Genomic DNA, 18048 nt, shown 5'->3' with positions numbered 1-18048 from the left:
AGCGCCGTAAAAGAAATTTTGCCCGTATTCAAATTGGGAATCATATCATCACTTCTAAGTCTGCCATCAAATACTTGGGAGTGGTGATAGATGGGAAGCTTACCTATAAGGCACACGTGCAGTATGTCTATGACAAGGCATCCACTGCGAGTGTGGCCCTGGCAAGAATGATGCCGAACGTGGGAGGGCCACGGCATGCTTCCAGGTTGCTTATAGCTAGGGTGGTGAGTTCGATCCTGCTCTATGCAGCTCCAGTTTGGGGAAAGGCATTGCAGGTTACATTTAACCGTAACAAACTGAGTTCAGTCTACAGAAGAACAGCCCTAAGAGTGTGCTCGGCATTCAGGACTGTCTCAGATGATGCAGCATTCGTCATTTCTGGAATGATGCCCATTGACATCTTGGCAGAAGAGATGACGAATATATATAATGCGAAGTCTATCTCTCCTTTATCGCAGACGAAGAACACCGAAAGGGAGAGATCGCTAAATAGATGGCAAGAGCGTTGGGAACGCTCGGGAAAGGGTCGGTGGACACACAGGCTCATCCCTACCATCAAGGAGTGGTTGGAGAGACGGCACGGTGAGATTAATTATAATCTTACTCAATTTCTCACGGGGCATGGAGGATGTCGCCAGCACCTGTTCAGGTTTAAACTGGATACCTTACCCGTCTGTTCAAACTGCAATGGAGTCCCAGAGGACCCAGAGCACGTATTCTTCCACTGTCCAAGGTTTGTGGAGGAAAGGAAGAACCTAGAGGAGACTCTGGGAGAGGTGCTTTTACCAGAGAATCTGGTGCGAAGAATGCTAACATGTCAGGAAGACTGGGATGCGATAACTCCATGGTCGTATCTATCCAGAGCAAACTGTGTGAACAGCCACATCGTAACCCCTGTGTCTACTCTGGTCTGGGGATCTTCTCCAGCAAAACAAGCTTATTATGAAATTGTACCCAATGTGGGGGGGATCGAACTATCTATTTGCAGAATTATTTTTCCTATATTCTGTCTTTACATATCTAGTATAAAAATTCTTCGTGCAGGTAGATTCCGTTTCCTATCCAAGAAAATGCGAAGTTTTCTCATCGGAGAAATATTGAATACCGGATTGTTGATTTTTCAGGCCTTTACGGCCCATAAATCCGATATTTATGGCATCCGATATCCAATACTAAACAACATAAAAGTCAAAATTACTCCCCCGAAAATGTGGTGAGTAATATTGCTTAGTCGTCAGATGAAAATATCCAATTGGCTGGTTGCTTTAGAAAACCAAGATGCAAAGAAGAAATGACAAAATGAGCCGGTCTGGTCATCTGTCATCTTGTCAGACACCCAACCGTCAGAACTAATGCCAAATTGCATTATTGAATCCACACTTCATCTTGTGCGTTATCCGATACGCATACGCGTGTGGCCTACTATCTAAAAATAGGCCAGGCATACTACAATCAGATACTCTTAGAACGATCTAGTTTCAAAAAAAACAAGCCAAAATGCATGGATTATCCAATAGAAAACAATATTGCCGTTATTTTCGCATTAGATCGAATGTTTAGGCTATGGAGCTGAGTGTTCTCAAGATGGGGAGGGTGGTTAGTATCATTCTAATTTGCAGAATACAAAAAGCTTCTTGCTGTGAGTGAGTTTAGGTCGGAAATTGAGATGATGATGCAGTTTTTTTCGATTTTTTCTGCCAATTATACCAATTTCATGATTGATTCAGTCAAGAATGTGAATATAAAAATAGGAGAACGCAAATGGCATGGAGAGGTTACAATTACTTGGAGCTGCTTTGAGCTGGACTCTACTCCCAACATACTGATAGAGCATAGGCCCTAGTCATCCAAGCTTGCACATTCTCCTCTCCCCATCAGGGAAATAAAGAGCACGGTTGGGAAATCTAATCAAATTAAGATAAATATAATAATAAAATCAACAGCACAATAACGGCAAAGTTCCAAGATTTACCTTCATACATGTGCCCATTAACCGAAATATAATCATCGTTAATTACCTCACTATCAGCCAATTTGGAACCTATTGAAGTTCCCTAGATATAGTCCCCAATAAAGCGATATCGCATTCTATCAAACGAGCCCATAAATAAATCAATAATTTTAATCTAACTAAAATTAATTGGTTGGGCTTAAGCCCGGCATTCAGGCAGTGAATTTGATCTGGAAAATGCTGTAGACAAGCATAGTCAATTCCTCATATATTCAATTCTATGGAACAAGTTGTTCCTATGATTTTATATGTATAGATTTTCGATGAATATATCAAATAATTGGTCAGTTGGACATAACCCCGAGATATTAAGGATAGGAATGACTTTAAAAAAAATTAGGTTGATTGTGCGGTTTTGCCGAGGAACGCGTAATTTTCACCCAGTTCCCGCACTTGCTCACGGGAAGCATTACCGCAAATTGGTCCCAAGTTAATAAATAGCTAAAGATTCCTTTTGGGGAAACTTCCTTCGAATAAAACACAAACAAAGTCTGCTTCTATCCATTAACTAGGGATGGGGCTGTTTTGAAATTGGATATCAACGAAATTGGGTTGATGATTTGTCTGAGATATCTCACATTCCACGAACTAGGGACTACTCAATTTATACTGCTCTACCAAGTAGTCACTGAAGTTACCCTCATTTAAGTGCAAGTAAACACTAATCAAGGGGGTATACAATTTCTCCTTGCAGTTAATTATACAATGAATATTAGCTCCGAATAGGGAAGAGCAGATACCACACCTTCACGTAATTGACTAACTGCTCGATTGTTGAAATTTTCAGTTTTGAGCTATAGTGAATATTCTGGGAAAGACTTGAAAAAAAGTTTGGGAAAGACTTGAAAAAAGTTCGAAATGAGACTCCTTTACATCATACTATGAGGAATTGGAAGGCGAAACTTCAAGATTGTAAGGAGTCCTTAAGTGGGATGATTCGACCAAGCTATTAGAAAACCAGGCGATCCTTTCACAAACTCCAGAGTTGAGTCAGTGCAGACTCTCTTAGAAGTACATCTTCGGCGAGTCAATTAAGGATTTCTCCGAACCCTTCAACATGAAAGTGTTGCAAAGGAAACTGAAACCATCCATCCTTAGAGCATGCCCAAGCACTGGGTATGGATGTTATTTATCCAACCAAGCTAAAGAGTGTACAGAGAGCGTATGGCAATCTCTAGAGAATATCTTTCTGACGAGTCTTGCTTTGAGTTACGTGTCTAACTCTTGGTAGAAAATTAGGGTTATCCTTACACAGCTGGAGAAGGATGACGCTTCATCCATTAAATTTGTTTAACATCTTTCTGAGGAGAAGGATTGAGCGTCGAATTTGCGAGAAGACGGCACAGCCGCTCTCTCGTAATAAAACCCAACATGCTTACCCACCTGGGATGTCCTGTAAGTCTGCCCTTCAGTCAAGATAGAGGACGCAACTCTGAAAGGTCAATAAGCCATGAGAATATTCGTGTATATTGAACAGGCTTTTGACTGTGCGACCTTTCCAAAAATGTGGGAATTGAACCCCGAATTTTCAAAAGAACTCAAATATCTGGGAGCTATCTTATATAAAAAACTTCTTTCAGGCAAACATGTGGAGGCAAGGATGAAACGTAATCTCACAAACGAGGCGAATCAGATGGATCTTTACCTCAATAGGTAGAGGTGTATTAAGAGGCAAGGATGAAACGAGCTCCCGCAAGCGAGGCGGGACATGTGATAATGAGGATATATGTTGCTATCATTAAGCGAATGTAGCTCAATATCTGTAGTGTAGTGGGTTAAGGTGAAATAAAAGAGCTGGCCTCATTTCAAAAAACTTTATGTCTGGAAATTACGAGCTCATAAGCACAACATCCAGAGCAGTTGTAAATGCACTACTCAATTTGCAGGATAACTGAATTAAATCCTTGGTATTCCTTCTGATTCTCGGATCCCCATTAATGTCTTTGTTAAAAAATATGTGGTTAGCCAAAAACGCAGAGAGAGCTATGACAAACCAGAACAGTGCGTGGCAGGATATTCTGAAGTATTTCTCACCGATGGCAAAAAAGGACAAGTTTCTGAAACAGGAGTCTACCTTTCGGCGAGAAAAGAGAAAGGGTATTTCAGGCTGTTTATATGCGGTTCTAATAGTGACAATCTGGGTGATTATTAAACTATTAAAGGACAGGCGCATCACAAACTGCGATTGTGATAGCCAAGCAGCTTAAAGTCACTTAATCGCCTTCAACATTGTCCACGAATGTAGAAATACAAATATCTAGATTCAATACGGCGGAATTACTCTCCGTACCTGAGTTTCCGATGATTTAAAAAAGAGGTTCCAATCTCTCCGGCATGGGGGACGGGAACTGCTAATTGGAGTTTCAGCAGCATTGACTAATGGTGCTATCAAAAACTAAGAGCAAGCTTCCCATAAGGGTAAGTGCATGGGGGGCCTAAATGCCGCTATACACCCCGGAGATTCTATCGAAAAATAGAAAGGTATATAGAGCTAGGCTGACTGACCGTAACTTACAAATTGTATATAAGTTCGGAATGTGAGTATTAGAAGATGATATGTGTCTATGCTGTAAGGAAGACGCGGAATTCACAGTACACTTACACGTAAATGTTCCGCATATGATCGCTCCAGGCACCATTTTGTTGGTGTTGATGTGTATTCCATTTGCAAGGGGTAACATGAGATCCACTAACAGAGACCTTTTAACACCTTAATAAATCGGACATATTCAGTTAAACCAAGTAAAATCTGCGCGCTCAGAGGCCACGCTCATTATATAATAAAACCACCTGAACCCGGCAGACGTTGTTCTGTCTAGATATATTTGCCAAAACAACGGATTTTCTACGTATACTGGAAAAAGTAAACAAATCAGATAGTTCACTTGCCCTTGCATTTCGTCCCCACGTATTTGACGAGGACGATCCGACCCAAGTCTCCAATGGGGCTCATCTGAAGTGTCTCTTGCCAAGAAGGTTACTGGAAGTTACCTGATACTATCAGGACCGGGATAGCTGTCTGAAGCATATGCTTCTGAAGAATTCTTGGTAGATGTACTCCCGGCCCGATTATTTGCGGTTGGCCACTTTGTGGTAATTTCAAAGTGAATGTGCCCATATCGTTAGCAGAGATCCTTGTGGGCTCTAGTATGGAGTTACGCTGTACAATTCAGGCGCCGTGCCCCTAAATTGTAGCAGAAACCGCTTATGCACTCAGTATAAACTTTGGCTTTGCCAATCTCGGAGAGGGTCTGATTGTAGTCTCCAAATCTGTTCGAGATCCAGACATCGAATACACTCATCTTCATTTTGTTTGGTACAAATTCCGGACAACATAATGGAAACATCGAAGACTCTTGAGCAACAACGGTGCTTGGCGGAGCGCATCGAGAATTCGTAGCGTAACTACAAAAAGGATAACGGTTCCAGGAAAACTGTCGACTATTTCAAGTAAAGGCTAGCGGTAACTTTCATGGAGGCATGTCCTGTTCTTTGACCAAAACCATCTCATCAACCCTTGGGTTCTCTGTGTCTTGCGTCCACTTGGAGCGTCGCTGAAGAGTGTGCAAATACTCGGTTGACCACCTTTTTCAAAACATCTGGTGTATTCCTGTGACCATCATAGAAACAACATACTCAAAACTTGGGACCAGATTGAGAAAATGGAACTAACAGACATCACGCACTGCGATACACTGCTCGTGTAAATTTCAATCATAAGGCATTAGTTCAATTTGGATTAAAAGGAGCTTAAAGCATGTATAATTGATAACAATCTATTGCTACGCACTCCAGGCGTGGTGAACAACATGAAGACCAAACCAAACTGTGCGTTAGATGAATTAGACAACGAGCACCAGAGAAAATCATGTCCGGTCGTCGAGGTAACAAATTAGCAGATAATATGGAAGGAGTCATGATGCCCAACAACTGGCTTTTCATCGACGTTTCAGACGTCTCCACAACAGCAAATATCATTTGCAAAGACAGGAGGGAGGAGTTGCTGCTGCGTGACAGTGGCATCATCAAAGATCCGTATTTGAAAATTGCGTCATACACACTGACCGAATCACATTACGAGCATCGTTGGAGGATTTGCGAAAAACAATCGCCAGTTTCACGAAGGAAACTACTCCCCGATGGTTACAAATAGGCTCCCCAGCTGCAGAAAGGAATGAGACAATAGCTAAGGTCTCCGAACAACTATTTGCCAAGCTTTGCCAAAAGAAAGACTACCGCTTTAGCGGCAAACCAAATATGAATTGTAAGACAAAAGCAGACCTATTTTAAACCAATACGAGGTTTGAAGGCTTGAAGATGGATGAGCTGGAATGTATTTATATGACAAAAATCCCGCTGGAAAGACCAAGCCCCTTAAACGATTTAGTCTAGATAAGATCAAGGACGCCGATGACGCCAGAGATAAAATCACCCAAGGTTTATTGACGTCATGGATAAACTTGACTCCATGGGCACCAACATTCACGGATATTTATTAACAATTGCGGTCTTTTACAACCTCCGACGTAGCTTGAATAATCCTCTGATGCACCAGTGGAACCCAAAGATGCTTGGCCTGACGCCGAATTATTCGAGGGCAAAATAAATGCAGAAAGTGATACTCATTGACAAAAAGAAGCGAATTTGGGCGTCCCATTCGTCACACTTCCGATAGCAGGAGGGAAATCGCAAATGGACAGACGCTCGTACATCCTGACCGGAGTGATCTTTTTGAAGGGTTTTGGAAACAACGAATTGTTGATCTTTTCTTAACTTAAGCTCAGTAAAAGGCACTCACCAACGCGGCGAAGGGACTTGGCAATCGATAAATTCAATTTAGTGTTCATTAATAATCAAAAACAGGGCCCCGAGAAGCTCGATCACAATCCAGTCTACCTACCGCTTAAATGTTCCTCCCTCGAAACACATCGATGTCCGGTACCACTTCATCTCACATCTCATTCCCCCTCGAACTTGTTTATAGACGACGTTGATCACAGAAGCCTGCGAAAAGGGTGGTTTGTCCACTGTCCATTTTCAACGCCAATGATGTGATCCACCGAAAAGGCATGGTTGGAAGCTATTTTTGCTTAGGTTAGTCACTCTGCATCTGTAATAATGTCTCTAGAGCAGTTTAAGGTTTATTCACGTGTGCCCATAGAGATCCTGGATTCATTTGCAAACAGATGGAATATTTTAGAGATGGTTCTGTGATTTATTTTTCAAATCCTTAAACGGATAAAATCCAAGTAAAGAGTGAAAACCTTTTTAAAGATTTAGTTACTAAAAAAACGACTGACGGTTTATCATCAAAGTTGCGTGGACATAGAGTCGGACCTCCCTTAACTCCCAAACAAAAATTTAATTACTTTCATCGCAAATATCTCAAGTCGCAAGCAGCTTTGCAACCTGTTCTCCTCGAAATGGGTTTTTCTTAACTAATCTGCAACTATTCAAAATTAAAAGCTTATTATCTCAAGTCAATGGAGCTACTTTATTTTTTAAGATAATATAATACGCTCCAATAACAATTCCATCTAATTTCGCTCGTTCAAGGCAACTTCATGTTGCAGCTAGACCATTAGAAAAAAGTTTCACTAGCTCTCGGACACAATTCCCTCGTCATATTGAATCTAAGATATCCGTTGCGGTGTACAAAAATATCAAAACTACTATTGCAGCTCTCTAGGCAATTTCGCGACAAAAAAGCTCTTGTGCTAATTAGCGACTTTATTGCTAATAATATTTACCAGATTTTCTTTTGTTGAGCTTTCGGCACTTAACATCGTTTCTGTTTGCATTTCGTATGGGAGCGTTTTGAATTGTTGATGCGAGAGTATCTGAACTGAACATGTGAGCAATAGCTATCGCCTGATTTATTGATATAGTAATTCTATTTTCAAAGATGAAAAACGAAAAAAATAGTAACATTTGTTTAAATAATTTCTTTCGTCATTCATTCAATGTCAATTGATGTTATCGGAATATTAACTAATACCGTACTTACACATAGTCGGCAAAGATGGTTGCTATAGGTTGGTGCGAATGTGGTATAAGACAGAAACTTAATTCAATGGAGATAAAAATTATCATATGATTAGGTCATGTAGTCAACTGGCATACTTGCAATAAATTTGATTACAGGCTGAAGACGTAAGCAGGCAGAGCTAATGGTAAACAGAATAATGTGCACCAACCCAATACTATTTATACTACCATATCACTGACTCATATAAAATGCGAACAGACTAAGTCCTTGTAAAATGCTTAGTTCCAAGTAAAGGTTTTTCGCGGTACTATGCAGAAAAAGTAGTGACTGACAATTTCGTCCACAGCAGAAATAATTCTTCAGACACTGCCTTAACTCCGCTCTCGCAGTAGCATGAACCAAAGTGGTAGCCAGGACCCCCTGGAGCATAGCACCTGACTGGCGCTATCGCTGTCGATCCACACCAAAGAACTTTATGCCCCCTAAGATATCGCGATAGCTTGCACTCTTCCTTGACTGTTCTGCACCAGGTAGTTCTTGGGTGACCCACTCGTCCACCATACTAGGATAGTGGTTTCCATTGCATGGCATAACCCACAATGTGTGATCCATCCGTTGAAATTTTCGCCTTCTAATCAATTTTTCCCGTGTATCTGGCTCATGCGCCACCGTAGTCCTTCGTTTGTTATTATCTCAAGCCAGAATACTCGGTCCTTTTTAGCATTTAAGTTACCTCTCCCCGCCGGCTGGACCGCGCACGTGGAGCCGTAAAACTCAAGACCCGATTGTCACGACCTAGAGGGAAGATCCACGACGGATCACATTCTCAATTGTTGTCTCCTCTCCCTCAAATATTTATGAGCTCCACGTTTGAGCTCCCTCCCTTCCATGATATTTTCAGGAGTTCATTTAGCCTTTTCCCGGAGCTGTAGGGTGAGTTCATGCCATGGAGCAACTACGAAATTATACAGTAAGATATGAACCTATTTGACGGGGCGCTATGATTTGCACTAAAATATTTGGATTGGATTTGTTGATATCCTCAACCATGAACTCATCCGGGGTTCCTGGAATCCCTGAGTTAACCATAGCATTTAATCGTTGTTGCAGCCAACAGGCAGGTCCCATAACGGTGGTCTGAGGTACTTAACAAGGAGTTAATGAAGAACAAGCCACAGGATGATACGCCCATTATATATGCGTGAAAGTTTGACAGAGACTTGGCTGCAAGCAGCAGAATGTCCTTGTCCTCGTCCCCTTATTTACGTGGAGTATGATCCGTGTTAATGGCTTAAACCGCTATCGAGAGAGCATTTTGAGTGCTACCGAGAAAAGTTTGACTTTATGTGGTTGCTTACTGTCAACAAATCGTACTTATTTGACTTTCTTCAAAATCCAGCAAGAAAGCTTTAAACACATTTCAAATTGAGTGGAAGTCAATTGTAGTCTTTCACCGATATCGACTTCGTTTTTAAATGCAAAGTCCCGGATGCCAGCCATTCCCAATTTTATTCAAAAAACTTTTTCACCTTTTATCTTTCTCAAAAATCCTAAAATTCATTTAAATATTTTAAATTTTAATAAAGAAATTTTCCTATGTTCCAAAAATGATCATTAACCTTTTTTGTTGTTGTTTTACATAGACCTGATCACGCCGCATATTAGTACATGGATTTCTAGAGTTTGTTTCTCGTTAAAGCAAAACGCTGGAGATTTTGCGCGATTTTTATTGTTAGGTAGATGCCAGTTCGATGAATTGAATGAAGGGATACATTTTTGAGATTTGACGAAAACAGTTGATTTTGGGAATTTGGTTCGAGTCTGTTGCTGATTGGTAAATTATGCAAAACTCAGAAAGTAAAGGAAAAAAAAAATGGTTTCTGTCGACAAATTTCCTGGCAACTGAAGTTAAGATAATTTTAAAGAATCCTAGCGACACTTACCAAGTAACATATTCAAGGATATTCTTTTGGATTGAAGCCTCAAGAAGAAAGTCTGAAAATATAAACATTCTAAAAACAGTAAAAACGGGGTTGTGAGTATGATATAAAGGCGGAAGTACGCGGAATCAGTGGTTGTTAAGAGGGGTTTTTGTAATTTTACACCATCCTTCTCCACGTAATTATCCAGGTATCCCTGGGCTGACAAAGCTTTTTTTTTGTTCAATATTTACTAATTTTACATTTGTTTAAATTAGCCGATTTTTTTTTTAGCAAAAATCGAGTTCTTAGCTTCCAAGTGCTACGAAAAATTGAAAAATTTCAGATAATTCGATTGTGAGACATCGTGTACACCGCAAAACAACTATTTTTCAAAGTGCCTCCAGAGGTTCACTGCCTCTTGTTCAATTTAAAATTTTCCGGAAATATTGCTGGACTCTTTCATTATTATATGGAAATTGACTGAATATCTGTATTTAGAAAAGAAATCTTAAAAACATACCATTTTTTCACCGAATTGACCTCAGTTTATGGTTAGAGGGCATCGTACGGTATATTAGTCATTTTCAACTTATCCAGAAATTGAAATGGCACTAAAAGGGGCATCCCCCTTTTCTCAATTTTTTATGATCTCAGGAAACTAAAGCAGAGTAGGAACCCCAAAGACCCCAAGAGATGCGATCCGTCCTGGATCTTTCTTCTCAATTGCAGCATTCAATTCCATACTTTTACGGTCTCACGCACGCTTTAGCTCGTGTGTTTTCCTCCGGTAAGTTCACACGATATTCCTTCATTGTTGTTTCATTGTTTTTCAGACTTCGGTGTGGACCCACGCATCGGTTTAAGGAGTCGTGAAGTGTTCTAAGGGACCTCGTGCCTTGCAAGCGCGTGTCGATAGAACACTTCAGTGAAGGCTAATTTCGCCAAATTTTTAGATTTTTTGAATCGACTCAGGGGCTTAAGATGGTTTTTGACCATCACCCAATCCGTCATTACAAAACTCTGCACATGAGAATCTAAAAATAATCGATTTTAAGTTTCTCATCTTTTATGCTTTCTCAGCAGGCTTGGCTTGTCTAAACATATATGAATATTCTGTTTTTAAGGTTTTGTGTAAAACAAAACCTTATTAAAATCGATTCAATGTCTGTCTGTCTGTCTGTCACACGCATTTTTCTCCAAAAAGGCTAAACTGATCCGAACGAAATTTGGTGGACAGATGGGAACTATGAAATCCCACGGTGGAGGTTGACCATTATGAACACATCAAATGATTTATTTAAATCGCTTTCTAGAAAATAGGGGGCAGTGGGATTTTTAGCTATGTGACACGGAGCTGTCGTGCGCTCGTCGCTCCTCACATCTTTTTCTTCAGCCTTCAGCTCACTAGCGGGGTCGGCTCGGCGTGATCGGTGTCGTCATTTTATTTTATCAAATGCCTAATCAGGATGTAATCGCGAGACCTTTAAATCCCCATCCAGCGTATCAAGCCACCATTATTTTGGCCGGCTTTTTGGTTGCTTACCATTGCTTTCAATGTTCTGACCAATACTGGTTGTTGAATTTTCGTTAGCGTGAATTACGTGACCACACCATCGAAAACGCCTCTCTTGCAGTTTTTCCACGATCGATGCAAACCCATATCGATCGCGGATGTTCTCATTTCAGACGTAATCAAAACGTGTCACGCCACCAGTGCAATGCAACATCTTCGTCCCCATTACCGCAAGACGTCGTTCATTGCCCTTTATAGTCGGCCAACACTCAGAACTATAGAGAGTGGCAGACGGACGACATTGCAGTAAATTTTAGATTTCGGACGTGCGCTGATACGTCGATCACAAAGAACACCAGTTGGGGAATGTCACTTCATCCAGGTTGCATTGATGCGTGAAACAATTTCATTATGCAGTTCTCCATTGGCAGATAGCATTGACTCGACATATTTATATCGCTGAGTTCTGGCAATGGCAGTAACCTGCCCAGAACTGAGCGATTTCAATATTTCGGGTCAATGCTATAAGCCAATGGAGAATTACGTTATACTCCTCACATAGGGAAACACAAAACCTTTTATACCTGAAGCGTCAAGCTTCCGGTTTCCCGACTTGCTTATACAGAATTTCGTCTCTCAATCAATTCAAAGCTGTTGAGTATAACTTGATATGCCTCAATGTACTATTTTGAACTCTGTCAATGGAAGTCAGTAAAGATGCCGCAGAATGATAAGTTTTTTTTTGTCGAGCAACGATTAGCAAGTTCCATTCTTTTGAAGGCCACAACCTCCAAAAATATTCTTGAAACTCCCACCAACTGGCTTTAGGAACATGCAGTCATCGACTCTATATAATTTTCGCAGGATGTACATTCATAACTTTTTTACAACAATGTCTCCCTTATCAGTACTATCACTAACAACAGCAGAGACCAGCAAATACTATGTAACGCGACTATTAGACTTTATGGCACAAGAAAGCAACTGCCAAGCGTTCCCTTTTGAAAAAAACTATTATTAGCGAAACTGTGGTTACTGTCGAATTCTAGTAATAACAACCAAACGAGACGAGTACGTTGCCTTGACGTTGATTGTGTGGTATCAGAAACAGAATCATTTCAAGATTTCATAATAGCAACCCGGCCGGCAGCGGGAATATTATCGCCCGCTACATTCGCGTTTCAAGTTTATGCCAGTGCGGATCTCTCTCCTTCGCCAATCGAGTCACTGTGGTGGGAAAACTGTTGGATTTCTCGATTTTTTCTTAATCAAAGGAATTTTCCGACTTTAAGGTAGCATCAATAAAAACACGTCACGCATCATCACTCTTGGAAAATATAAATAAATTCGGTGAATGGACTTTCATAATAGACTCCGGTCGGTGGTGCATTGCGCTCGGGAACGAATCTATGCCTGATTAAAAACTGCGTTACGAATTCGACCGCGGAGAATAAACAAAATATTTAAAAATAAATTCATATCAGATAAATTAATTCACACTTGTGAACATGCTTCCGGTGTGATTCAAGAGCAAGTGGGTGAAGTTGTTAATCTGAGTGATCCATAACACCGAAAAGAGTGAACAAGTGCGCAAAATAATCTGAACCCTTATCATTCCCTGGGACCTACTAAATTCCTGCAGAATGGCGAAGTAAGTCAACAGAATACTTCTCTCATTATATAATTGTTTTCGTCGTTCTACTGCTTGAAATGCTGGCTTTGCTCTAGAAAATACTTAATATCAGGCAAACAAAAATTGGTAACCCCTAAGTAAGCAGGCAGCAAACTCGGTACTTAGTTCGTCCCACTGTTGTGGTCGCATGCTTACGATAGCACCTTCACTGATAAGAAACTATTAAAGTAACAAAAGCCACAAGAACTGAGAATTGTTTGCTAATAGGGCTAAGCATAAGTAGGAGCCCATGTTTTTAACGGTCCCGGAACCTATTGAACTTTTGAAATCCGTTCTCAGAGGTCATTCTCTGATGACAATGCAAAACCTTCCAAGCATGCTTTTGCCAGAGAGGCTCACTTGAGAAATGTTTGTTAGGTCAACAAACATCTAAGGCAAGGCAGGCAATAAAAAGTAAATAAACGTGAAAGCGATAGGAGTTCATGGGGCTACATTTTTACATCTTTACCATCTTTATCATCAACGGCGCAAAAACCGGTATCCGGTCTAGGCCTGCCTTAATAAGGAACTCCAGACGTCCCGGTTTTGCGCCGAGGTCCACCAATTCGATATCCCTAAAAGCTGTCTGGCGTCCTGACCATCACTCCATCTTATGCAGGGTCTACCTCGTCTTCTTTTTCTATCATAGATATTGCCCTTATAGACTTTTCGGGTAGGATCATCCTCATCCATACGGATTAAGTGACCCGCCCACCGTAACCTATTGAGCCGAATTTTATCCACAACCAGACGGTCATGGTATCGCTCATAGATTTCGTCATTGTGTAGGCTACGGAATCGTCTATCCTCATGTAGGGGACCAAAAATCCATCGGAGGATTCTTCTCTCGAACGCAACCAAGAGTTCGCAAATTTTCTTGCTAAGAATCGAAGTTTCTGAGGAATACATGAGGACTGGCAAGATCATTGTCTTGTATAGTAAGAGCTTTGACCCTATGGTGAGACGTTCCGAGCGGAACAGTCTTTATAAGCTGAAATAGGCTCTGTTGGCTGACAAAAACCGTGCGCGGATTTCTTCATCGTAGCTGCTATCGGTTGTGATTTTCGACCCTAGATAGGAGAAATTGTCAACGGTCTCAAAGTTGTATTCTCCTATCCTTATTCTTCTTCGTGTTTGACCAGTGCGGTTTGGTGTTGTTGGTTGATTCGTCTTCGGTGCTGACGTTGCCACCATATATTTTGTCTTGCCTTCATTGATATACAGCCCAAGATCTCGCGCCGCCTGCTCGATTTGGATGAAGGCAGTTTGTACGTCTCGGGTAGTTCTTCCCATGATGTCGGTAGATATCGTCAGTATAGGCCAGTAGTTGGGTGGACTTAAAGAGGATCGTACCTCTTGCATTTACCTCAGTATCACAGATCACTTTCTCGAGGGCCAGATTAAAAAGGACGCATGATAGGGCATCCCCTTGTCGTAGACCGTTGTTAATGTCGAATAATCTTGAAAGTGATCCTGCTGCTTTTATCTGGCCTCGCACATCGGTCAGGGTCAGCCTAGTCAGTCTTATTAATTTCGTCGGAATACTGAATTCTTGCATGGCCGTGTACAGTTTTACCCTGGCTATGCTATCATAGGCGGCTTTAAAGTCGATGAATAGATGGTGCAACTGTTGTCCATATTCCAACAGTTTTTCCGTCGCTTGTCGCACAGAGAAAATCTGATCTGTTGCTGATTTGCCTGGAGTGAAGCCTCTTTGGTATGGGCCAATGATGTTCTGGGCGTATGGGGCTATCCGGCCTAGCAAGATAGTGGAGAATATCTTATAGATGGTACTCAGCAACGTGATACCTCTATAATTGCTGCACTGTGTGATATCTCCCTTTTTATGTATGAGACAGATAATGCCTCGTTGCCAATGGTCAGGCATTGATTCGCTGTCCCATACCGTGAGCACAAATTGATGAACCACTTGGTGTAAATGGTTGCCTCCATATTTAACCAGTTCGGCTGTAATTCCATCGGCTCCTGGCGACTTATGATTTTTTAGCCGATGAATTGCACGGACTGTTTCTCCTAAACTTGGTGGTGGCAGTATTTGTCCGTCGTCTTCAGTTGGCGGGACCTCCAACTCGCCGATGTTCTGGTTGTTCAGTAGCTCATCAAAGTACTCAACCCATCGCTCTAATATGCCCATTCTGTCGGAAATCAGATTTCCCTCTTTGTCTCGGCAGGATGAGCATCGTGGTGTATAAGGCTTCATCCTGCTGACTTGTTGGTAAAACTTGCACGCCTGGTGCGGTTGCTCCCTGTACTTTTCTAGTTCACAGACCTGTTGGTTCTCCCAGGCTTCCTTTTTCCGTCTGTGAAGTCGCTTCTCCGCTCGACGAAGTTCGTGATAAGTCTCTGCCCGTGCCCGCGTTCTTTGAGAATGCAAAATTACTCGGTATGCGGCATTCTTCCGTTCCGTTGCTAGCTTACATTCATCGTCAAACCAGCCGTTCCGACTCCTTTTGCGGCTGGGGCCAAGTATGTTTGTGGCTGTATCCATGATAACGTTCTTCAGGTGATTGTGAAGATCATTTGTTGATGCTTCATCTCCAGGTCCTCTGTTTACTGCGGTTATTGCGGCATCCATTTCCGTCTTATAGGTGTCGCGGAGGGTTGTGTTGTGGATGGCTTCAGTGTTCACTCTCACCTGATTGTCAGAGAGGATTCTAGGTAGTATTGTTATTTGAGCTCGGAGCACCATGCCAACGAGATAGTGATCCGAGTCTATATTGGCCCCCCTATATGTTCTGACATCCATCAAGGCTGAGAGGTGGCGGCGTTTGATCAACACGTGGTTAATTTGGTTGAAAGTGGTCCCGTCTGGAGAGGCCCACGTATGTTTGTGGACCGCCTTCCGCGCAAACCAGGTACTTCCAACAACCATTTCGTGTGACCCTGCTAATTGAATAGTCCGCAGTCCGTTATCATTTGTTTTTTTGTGTAATCTATGGGAGCCAACGTATCGCCTGAATACGGGCTCCTTCCCTACTTGGCTGTTAAAATCCCCAAGTATGATTTTGATATCATATCTGGGACAGGCTTCGAGGGTTCGTTCTACTGCCTCGTAGAAGGTATCCTTCTTCGACTCTGCAGTCTCCTCTGTAGGGGCGTGAACGTTTATGAGGCTTATATTTCTAAACTTGCCTCGCAAGCGCAGAGTGCATAGCCATTCGCTTATGTTTTCAAAGCCGATAACAGCAGGTTTCATTTTTTGGCTGACTAAGAAACCTACTCCGAGCACATGGTTTACTGGATGACCGCTATAATATATGGTGTAGTGGCTCTTCTCCAGGAAACCAGTGCCTGTCCATCGCATCTCTTGCAACGCTGTTATATCAGCCCTATATTGGGACAGGGTACCGGCTAGCTGCTCGTCAGCTTCATCTCTGTACAGGGAGCACATATTCCATGAGAAAATGCGCAAATCGTTGATCCGTTGTCGTTGCCTTTTAAAGTCCGTCCTGTCCGAGGCTCCTGTTGTAGCTTCGTAACAAGTTGTTTTCCGTGTAGGGTTGTCAGCCCTACCCAACCCCCAACCTGGAGGACCAATTGGTACAATTTGTTCCGTTTTTAGGCGCGGGAGACTCGCCTTCATCCTTCTCCGAATGCAGCTTTTCGTTAAGAAAGAGCTCCCAGCGGTCACCACGTGGAGGTGGGGATAGGGTTTGGTAGTAGAGCTGTTTGTGTTGGTTCAGCAGGCATTTCCCAGGTTTTATGCTCCATCGTGGGTACCAATCCACTTTTCTTCCCGGGACCTATACTACCCTTTGACCACCAGGAATGGTAATGCTGATACAATGTCGACCAGTTGGGCTACCAAAGTAGAGAGGTTTATAGCCTTCTTTACGGCGTTCGGGTGCTATGTCGCCACTTTTAGCATCGTACCATGGAGTTTCTTGTAGAGGGCAAAAATCGATGGGCCTATTGATGTCGTCCACACAGATAGATATTATAAAAGCAGCTCATCGTCAACTGTTAGGTTGGAAACATATATTAGATAAAGTTATGGTCCTAGTACGCTTCCTTGGGGACACCTACTTTGATAGAATGGAAGAGGATAGGAAGCAGGCTTATCGTACGGTATGAAGTCACTTGCATTGCATCTTTTCCAGGTTCCAGGGATCGTAGGTGAAGTTTTTCCACATGTTCGAGAAATAACCAATAGGTGCTATCGCGTTGAAGTGCTTTATGGATACAAGAGGAGTTCTTTGACCATTTTGCTTGTTATTCTATCATGGCCAGATGCTTTTTAGGATCGAGTTCCCATCTGATACGAGTAATCTTTTTAGCTCTGAAGCAGACTTCGTTTTCATCGATGAGGGTGAGCGTTTGGGAAGTTGAATTTTGTTTTTCACTGATTTGGGTGTAAAAATATCCCACGATTCCCTAGACGCATGTTTCGGTTTTTTAGATTCTTTCAAGCTTTTGAAGAGTTTAAGGTAGCTAAGGTAGTTTGGCATTAATGCTAAGTTCTATCGCTCAGAGCTTTTCGCATAATATTTGTCACCCCTGATAGTTTAGTTTTTAACGTGGGTGAAAAGATTTGTTGAAATACACATCTCAGATTTCGTTCTTTGTGGTTCATTTCTAGATAAACTGACTTTTGATTTGAAGGCGCGATGGTTGAGGGGGTAGAGCGTCAGCCTCTCAATCTCGCTGCTCTGGATTCCACTCGTCATATGAGTGTTTGTGTTCATCTTGTGTTTGTCTCATTGCTACAAGTTCATCACTTGCACAGCATTAAGAGCGATGATAGTGGAAGTACAATCTGACTGTGGGGGGGTTCTCCACCAAGGAGTGAACAGGAAACACTAATTACTTTTGATTTGGTTTTGTGGATAATCATGAAGCCAATACAAGGTATTATTGAAACTTACAATGGCTAGGTCGATATCACGCTTCGTCTTCGGAGGTAGGATTGATAATAAAGTT

At 41.9% G+C, this 18048-nt stretch overlaps 1 protein-coding gene across 2 annotated transcripts in view; it reads left to right on the top strand.

The window, feature by feature from the left end:
- The window catches only part of LOC119647851 (unconventional myosin IC), a 72794-nt gene that overhangs the window by 26938 nt on the left and 27808 nt on the right, over window positions 1-18048 (top strand). The window contains exon 1 of one of the 2 annotated variants that reach the window (XM_038049118.1): window positions 12597-13086. The exons of the other annotated variant lie outside the window; for it this stretch is intronic. Coding sequence (XP_037905046.1) covers window positions 13079-13086 — 8 coding nt within the window. The 5' untranslated portion in view covers window positions 12597-13078. Of the gene's footprint in view, window positions 1-12596; window positions 13087-18048 lie in introns of those variants that run through there. 2 annotated transcript variants of the gene reach the window in all.

This window comes from Hermetia illucens, chromosome 2 (assembly GCF_905115235.1).
Source record: "Hermetia illucens chromosome 2, iHerIll2.2.curated.20191125, whole genome shotgun sequence".
In the NCBI taxonomy this organism is placed as follows: domain Eukaryota; kingdom Metazoa; phylum Arthropoda; class Insecta; order Diptera; family Stratiomyidae; genus Hermetia; species Hermetia illucens.
This window is presented reverse-complemented; position numbering and strand designations above follow the sequence as displayed.